At 34.6% G+C, this 8,315-nt stretch overlaps 1 protein-coding gene across 2 annotated transcripts; it reads right to left on the bottom strand.

Moving 5' to 3' along the window:
• Nucleotides 1-207: 207 nt before the first annotated feature.
• On the bottom strand, nucleotides 208-4,114 carry LOC145094594 (ubiquitin domain-containing protein DSK2a-like). Of its 2 annotated transcripts, XM_079032732.1 has the most exons (6): nucleotides 3,682-4,111; nucleotides 2,951-3,483; nucleotides 2,790-2,867; nucleotides 2,589-2,629; nucleotides 2,453-2,484; nucleotides 208-374 (listed from the first exon to the last, which is right to left on the bottom strand). In XM_079032732.1, exons 1-6 carry the CDS (start codon nucleotides 3,911-3,913, stop codon nucleotides 241-243), a joined length of 1,050 nt encoding a protein of 349 aa, XP_078888858.1. In that variant the 5' UTR covers nucleotides 3,914-4,111; the 3' UTR covers nucleotides 208-240. The 2 variants fall into 2 exon arrangements, with proteins under 2 accessions (XP_078888858.1, XP_078888859.1); XM_079032733.1 differs by lacking the exon at nucleotides 2,790-2,867 and having other exon boundaries at nucleotides 3,682-4,114.
• Nucleotides 4,115-8,315: the final 4,201 nt, after the last annotated feature.

The raw sequence follows: 8,315 nt of genomic DNA on the forward strand, positions 1-8,315 counted from the left end.
GGATCCATCCAACATGATCCAATTCCCAAAAAATTGGCTTCAAAAACCATGTAATGAGGTAAGCAACGACTCATTACATGTTAACAAAAGCACGTGGGTTTGTTACTGGTAATCATCATATCCCCAAAAAGAACAGTCATATATATATATATATATATATATATATATATATATATATATATATATATATATATATATATATATTATTATACACACATAACACGTGTGGTCTGGAAGCTTCTATTGACCACCAAGTAGGCGGTCAACAGCATCAGGAATGTTACCTTCGGTGGCTGCCAGTGCCAGGGCTTCAGTATCCCGACGTGTATCAGGAAAACCCATTTCATCTAGTTCTGCAACTTCACCTGGGCCCACTGAAACAACAAGGCAGGGTGAGTCAGCAAAATCTCCGAGTGCCACGTCAGATAATTAAACAGGTTATCTGAAAATAAAGTTGCTAATTCAAAATAATATTGCATAGAATTTTCATATGTTATATTTGGTCCAAAAAGACATTCGTTGTATAAATGTTGGTCCCTTTTCCAAGGTTTCATAACCTTTTTACTCGACTTTTTGTCCGTAAGGTGATTGAAAAAACTAGTATACTTTTAAAAATATTTGCCATTTTAGTATTTCTTTTTATATTCGTTTACTTTTCAATTTTTCTTAATGTTTTTTTAGTTTAAATATCCTATTTTTTTCTTCCATTCTCCTTTGTTTCAACTTTTTAATGTTTTATTATTATTATTTTTTTAAACAACAGTTTTTATTTAATCTTTTTTTACTGTTTTTTATTTTAAATATCTATTTTTCTTATACAAACCTTTGATCATCAAATTTTAGCCATCATAAATTAAACATAATGACATATAAAAGATCACTTAGGTGTTGTTTAATTTTTGGTAAATTTTTTTTTAACCTCTTATGTCTACTGGCGGAAAGACATTTAAGAAAAAAAAATGTTCATTTTTTCAGAAGACATTGGACATAAAAAAAGACTTTTTGAGATCCTTTTCAAATAAAACAAAAAATAGCTCTTGATTTTTAAAGTTTTTTTTTTTAAATTACAACTCTTTGTGATATTTCTTGTTCCCCTACTAATGTTGTCATCACCGCCATCACCCCCACGGTTGCCACCACCACCTCCACCGTCGTTGCCGTCACTCCTTCCACCGCTGTCGCCACCTCTACCTCCACCTTCTCCTATACCACCCCCACCTCCCCTACCTCCACCACCACCACCACTACTTGTGTCGCATCCACCACCACTTCCGCCGCTTCCACCAACACCGCCGGGTTTTTTTATGAAGACTTTAAAAAACAAACAATTGTTTATGAAGACTAAAGAAATGGAAATAAAAACACTTTTGTTCCATATTTTATTTCACCAACATTTAAAAAGACCAAATACATTTACATCTTCAAAAACAAACACCACCTTATTGTTGGAAAGTGTGTTGAAGATACCCGATTGAAGAAATTTTTTGATACTTTTTGATACACATTAGTTTAAAATATTTTTTGTTGGACAATATTATATTTATGATTTTATATATGTTAATTTGAAGTTGTAATCTTTTACTAAGCAACTAATTTTGTAATAGTTTTATTTGCTAACACCTCTTAAAAAAAGAGTTGATGGTATAAAAATATCGAAAAAGCAAAATAAATAAATTAAGTATTAAATAAATATGGATCGTTTCGTTCGTAAAACAATTAAACATAAAATAATAATGGTGTAAATATTGAAAAGATTGAAAAAATAAATTTACATACATAATTTCAAAGGAACTAATTTGTGAGGAAAAAACGAAAATTTACAAGATTTTAGCTAGAAAGATATCTTTTCTTTTTTATATCTAAAAATTTAAATTATGGGCAATATTGACAAATGGACCAAACAAAAGTCAAAGTGGAAAAAATCAATTCCGTAATATAAATATTTTAGAAAACACACTAAATAGTTTTTTTCAGTAACTCTATTATGGACAAAAACTCCTTTTTGCTGGTTGACTATCAGTGTTTGTCACAAGTCAATAAAAAAAACATTATTAATTTACCATTTTACCCTTGTTTTAACATTCTTCAATTAATTAATTATGCCCACACAAATCTTCAGGGTAAGTTTTATTTTATTTTTTATTTTTTATTTTCTTGCAATTTTCATCTTAGATACTTCATGAAATTAAAAAGAAAAGGAAATTGGGTAGTAATGAGGAGCAGATTGTGGGGCAATATAGTCATTTTACCATGACATAGCATAGTAAAGCACACAGTGTTGGTCTTCAGAACAAATGGGGATTATGAAACCATGAAATAGAAACCAAATTTGATAAATAAATAAAAAAAAAAACTCCTAGTTTCGACCCAAATTAAAAATAATCTCATATTTATTGCACTATAAGAAAAGCAACCAAATATGATTATATGAAGTTATTGGAAAACGAAGTACCTGTTCCTTCACTTGTTTGACTCACACCCATCCTGCATACAAAAATCCAAACTTTACATTCAACACCAACTAATATGATTTTTATTTATTTTATTTCCTATGAATTATCATGGAACAAAAGTTTGACCTAATTTACCTTGTGCTTTGTTGCTGACCAAGTTGGGAGAAAAGAGATTGCTGTAATACAAGAGTTTTGCAGCATTATCATAAAAATAATATGTCTACTTATATGTTGAACACTTGAACTTGATTCGAAATAATATAAATTTAATAATAAAAAAAAAAATGCAATCGTATTGAAAAAAGATACATATAGCATAGTAAAAAGCTAATGTACATCAATGTTCTCTTCTGAATTCATTTGGGGATTGCGCATCTCTGCGATTGGATTTGCATTTGCATTTACGCCAGACATCTAATCAGTGAACTATGTAAGCATTCAAACCCCAACAAACAACTAAATCGAAGGATAATGAAGAAAAAAGAAGAAGCAAAAACCTGATTCATATCCTGCACATTATGTGAAACAGCCGGATTTGACAGGTCAATCACAGCAGGATGCGTTTGAGTAGCACCACCACTACTACCGCCGTCTCCACCATCACTACTACCGCCGTCGCCACCACCAGCTCCTTCTGCAATGCGTATAAGATTACGTATGAATTCAACGCTTGTGTGTCTTAGAATCTCTGTCATCTGACTGAAGATGGAAGGATCATAGAGTATGCTAGCAAGGTCTGGATCCCTATCAATAACTTGACGCGATATAGGGTCGCTCAACAAAATGTTGCGCATAACATCTGGATAACTCATCATGATCTGAGCAAAAGGCTGATGAATAGTTTCCACAATCATGTCTGGGTTCTGAATAAACTCATGCTGCATTTGTTCAAACTCTGGAAATCCACTCAAATCAATTGCATAAGCTGGTAAACCACCAGATCCACCCCTTGTTCCCTCTTCAGCTGTGTTATCGGATGCATCAGGTAGAACACGACGAACCAAATGAACAGTGTGCTCTGCCTCCAAACCTGTGGATCACAATCGGAAATCATACAACTACAGTTGAAAAAATATTTACAACAAAACGAAGCATTCGAGCAAAACTATATCACATTTATAACATCAATAAACCAAACATTTCATAAATAAGACCTATTATCATAGCAACCGAATCATTTTATATGGTGTTTGTAAACATATGATCAGATATGGTTGAAGTAGAATACCATAGCTCTTTAGAGTCTGATCGTCTTTGAGAATGCCGCCTTTATAAATCAAACGCTGCTCTTCCGCAGGGATGTCACATGTTTTTGCAAGCAGAGACTTGAAGGATTGAACAGACGAGTCGAGGCTCACCTGAACGGTGAACTTCGTGCCGTCAGTACAACTTACGTTAATGGTAACAGCGGTGACGGCCCCGCCACCATCACTACCGTCGCCTCCGCATCCGCCTCCCATCGTATTCTCCCGAAATTAGGTTGAAACCCTAGAAAAAGCCACAAATCGAATGCTTTAAGAGCCTGAAGAGGAAATCTCTGTGTAGTTCTCTATGTGCTCAGTAGCTCAGGAAACGTATTCGTACGTTTAAATCTGGAGAAGGAGAAAACTAGAAACAATTTGCATCCCTAAAGTATGTAGAGTTTGTCACTTTTCTCACTATACTAGTAAAACCTTTACACTCCCCAAACTCAAATACTTTGAAACCGTTAAAATATCTTATAGCTATGGTGACAACCACACCATTCGGTTTGAGCTAAAACCGAATCATAATAGTTGTTAATGTATTACGGTAGCAATTGGGTATTGGTTAATATTGATTTTGATTAAAGTTTGTTTTCGGCTAATGGTGTGATTAATGGTAATATTGGTTAATCATAATGGTCGAAAATACGATTAAATTAAAAAAATACTTTACTATAAAACTGAAAAACATAAAGTTGGTTGTTATAAAAAAGTAAACAATTCAGTGTTTATATTGGTTAATGGTTAGTATTGCCTTTTAAATTTATGGTTCTTTTTTCTTTATTTCTTCCTTTTATTTTTTTATTTTTTTAATTTAAGGTTATGGTTAATGATTAATATTGGTTAATCATAATTATAATTAAATGAAAATTATTTAATTCCAAATAATTGTCTTTTAAATTTTCAATTTCAAATATAATTACATATCATTTATTTAATATTATATTATATTAAAAACATTTATTAATATTATTAATTCGATTCGGTTTTGAATGAAACCATAACCGACCCATATGTATTTAATAAAAAATAAATACCACATCATCTTTTTTAGTAAGGGAAAATGACACACGATCTATGAACTTTCTAGGGTTTACCCTTTTAGTCACTTAACTTTTTTTGTGGCTTTATAAAGGAACAAAGTTGTGAGCAACCTGCCTTTTTAATCTTGTTACCTAACCTAGCAGGTAGATATGCCACATGGCACATGTAAAAACTAATTTTAATAATTTTAAAACCAAGTCAGTCAATAAGTCAAAATTAAAAGTCAAGTAAGCCAAACTTCCCCATCTTGTCTCCTTCAGCATTTCACACAATCAATTGAGTAATTCAATCGAAATTTGAGTACAAAATCCGGAAAAACACAATCGTTGATTTGTCTTAAATATGGAAAAACCTTAACCACGTGATTTGCAAATACCTTCAAGACCTCATAAACAATAACATCCAGTAAATTGATTTGTAGAGAAATTTCCAAATAGCTCCAAAGAAACGACAGTGGTGGTCTTACCAACAGCAACAAGAACGGGCGGTGGTGGGGCTGAAACTGCAGCGACGGTAGAAGGGCAACAACGGCGGCAAATGGTGCTGGAAACAACGATGGAGACATCGGTTGGCGATGACGGAGGGCTGCGATGACAATGGCAGATTTACTGCTTCGTTTACTATTGGCTGGTCGAAGAGGGACCAATGGAAAATAGTGGTTGTGATGGAGCATTTGTGGTGGTGGGTTACAAAAAGAGGAGGCGGAGAGTCTGCCACCGTCGACTGTGGTGGTCCTCTTTGTTGGTGAAGTAAGGAGACGAAGGAGAGTGGTGTAGGGTAGGGCCTCGTAGCTAGCTCGATAGAATCAGGAAGGAATGATGGTGGGGCTCAACCAAGACTGAACATGGTGGTTTTCGATGGGCCTGTGGTGGTCGATGGCTCCGCAGCGGTGGTTCGACACTAAGACCGGAGGAAGGTAGATTTCTACATTTGCTCCGATCAACAGAGGAGGTGTTGATGCTCATGGGTTTTGCTCCGATTAACAAATTTGTAGGGGATGGGTACAAAAGGGAAAAAAAACAAGTTTTTCACATTTTCGTGTTTAACACCATTTGAGTAGGAAGGAAAAAGAAGTTAGCAAGTTTCTACATGTAGCACCTGGTTCTTGGTATGTATTTTGTTATTAAATCTTCCTTTATTTTTGCATTTTTGGCCTTGGACTCGGCGAGTCGAAGGGCTGACTCGCCGAGTAGAAGCGGGATGAGGAGCGGGGTTTAAGTTGCGGACTCGGCGAGTAGCCACTATTTGGACAAAAACCCTAATCCAGGGGTTTGCACCCTATTTAAACGACCTTATGCAACCCCCTTTTCCCCTTTATGCTCCCAAACACTCCTTATAGCAAACCCTAGACGTTTTTGTGAAGATCTAAGGCTTTTTGAGTGATTCTTGTGAGTTTTGGTCTCAAGGAAGAAGGAAGAGCATAGAAGGATCAAGAGGGGACTGAAGGATTCGAGTTTGGTTCATTATTTGCAGTCTTTGGAAGGTATAAAGTCTGAACCTTGCTCATTCTTTTGTTAGATCCCTCTTTGGGGTGATTTAGGGCTTTTATAATCCATTTTTGGTGGCCAACTGTCACACCCCAAAACCAAGAACGGCGGGAACGTTCTGGGGTGGAGGACGTCTTGTACAGTATCACAACAGTGTAAAGTAGTAAACAAGCAACAACATCATCCATTGCATTAAAAGTAAAGTTTTAATACATATGTGTTCTTTCAATGTAATAAGACACCAAAATATAAAAAAAAATAAAAAATAAAAGACGAGTCTTGTCTGTGCTCCGTCTTCTCAAAACCTGGCCATCGTACCTGTCTACTGGTGACCTGAGAATACAAGTTATTTTGAAAGCGAGTATCAGCCTAAAGCTGGTGAATTCATAAGTATTTAAGTGTCATTGTCTTGTTTTAGAAAGCTGTTATGAATGTCATGTAAATCTTTAAATGAAACAGTTGATATAAGTATGAAAACCCTAGAAAATCCCTTATTTCCTACTAGTATGAAATGTAGTCTTCTACCAAGACCCGAATGTTTTGCTACTAAAATGATAGTTTTTCCTTCCTTTTGACTATTACAAATAGTACCTAGTCTAACTCATCGTTTATGTGAATGTATCACAAAATAAAGTAATAGGAAAAATGTAATCATGCAAGTGTTATCCTTTTGTATTAGGATTAACACGACCATCGCAAATAGCGACATGTATAACCTTTGAACATCCGTAGATTGTTCAATTTTCCTCTGTAGCTACAGCAGGTTTAAGGAAGGGTTAGTCCCGTAAAGGTACTCCTAGTATAAGTATTAACCGTAGACATCCGTAGATGGTCATTTACCTCTGTAGCGAATAGTAGGCCAAAGGAATGGTTAGTCCCGTAAAGGTACCCCTAATATAAGTAATAATTGTAGGCATCTGTAGATGTTCATCTACCACTGTTGCTAACAGGTGGGCTTCGGAATGGTTAGTCCCGTCTAGATATCCCGTTGAACTAGGATATGCAGGACAATTTACACAGAAGGTACTAATAAATCATCCTCGTGAATCGAGATACAAGTATTCATGTAAGAGTATACAGGTAAATGTATCTATGTAAAGGTACTCATGTAAGCATCTCTATGTAAACGTATTCATGTATCATGTAAGCATATGTAGACGTACTCATGTATCATGTAATGTATAGTATAGACTCATGAATGAACTGACTCTGGTGTAATTCCTTGTAATAGGAATAATGTTGTGTATCTTCTAACTATCCCTATAATAGTTAACTGGAAGGTAATTGGTTGTCCAAGCAGGTTTATACACCCTTGCTACACAAGAGTGTGGGAAACTGAATGAAGGATGAAAACTATAACATCAATACATATATAAGAACATAAGTGTATAGACATAGTTTTGTTCAAGAAGGTAAAAATGGTTTAGTAATACATCTAAGAGTTTTGAACAATAATTAACAATAACTTGATGTCATTTTAATAAACATTTCAATACTAATACTTTTATTACCAAGGTATTTTAAGATAGAAAACCATTTCATGCATCACGTTTTGAAGTATGTGAAATCTGCTAGATGAAAACACAGTTATAAAATACATATGAGTGATTTAATAACATATTATTTTCTACTTGTATCCCCTCCCCCATTAAAGCATTTAAAATCATTTAAAACATTAATTAACGGGTATGAACTCACATATTGTGAGTGGTTCTATCGGGTATGCGTGTAGGGATGAGAAGTTCCACGAATGAAGTCCCGAGACACAATAAGTCCTAAATGACATATAAGGACACATATTGACATGAATATAGTGTTTATAACATCTATATGAAAGGAAACACCTTCCGGGACTAGGAAACACTGATGTGCACAAAAGTACCCACTAATTTTAATATTTATAACCTAACAAACTTAAACTAACTATGCACTTATAGGCAGTGTACCTAGTCGGATTATAGTGTAGCTTGGGTAAGTTGGGTTTCGAACACAGGGAACGGTGTTACTAATTAATTTACTTACTATTAAATTAACCTAATTATTAACAAGTTTAAAAGGGGGTTTTATCTGATTTTACAAGATCAGAT

The sequence above is a fragment of the Lactuca serriola genome, chromosome 3 (assembly GCF_051521515.1).
Source record: "Lactuca serriola cultivar US96UC23 chromosome 3, Lser_US96UC23_V15, whole genome shotgun sequence".
In the NCBI taxonomy this organism is placed as follows: domain Eukaryota; kingdom Viridiplantae; phylum Streptophyta; class Magnoliopsida; order Asterales; family Asteraceae; genus Lactuca; species Lactuca serriola.

What these genes read in the sequence shown, in the direction of transcription:
- LOC145094594 (XM_079032732.1), bottom strand. Translation starts at nt 3,913, where the DNA reads ATGGGAGGCGGATGCGGAGGCGACGGTAGTGATGGTGGCGGGGCCGTC. An exon ending in ATTCAGAAGAGAACATTGAT is followed by an intron (nt 2,630 to 2,789) that starts GTACATTAGCTT and finishes CTTGTATTACAG; the next exon opens with CAATCTCTTTTCTCCCAACT. An exon ending in TCAAACAAGTGAAGGAACAG is followed by an intron (nt 375 to 2,452) that starts GTACTTCGTTTT and finishes TTGTTGTTTCAG; the next exon opens with TGGGCCCAGGTGAAGTTGCA.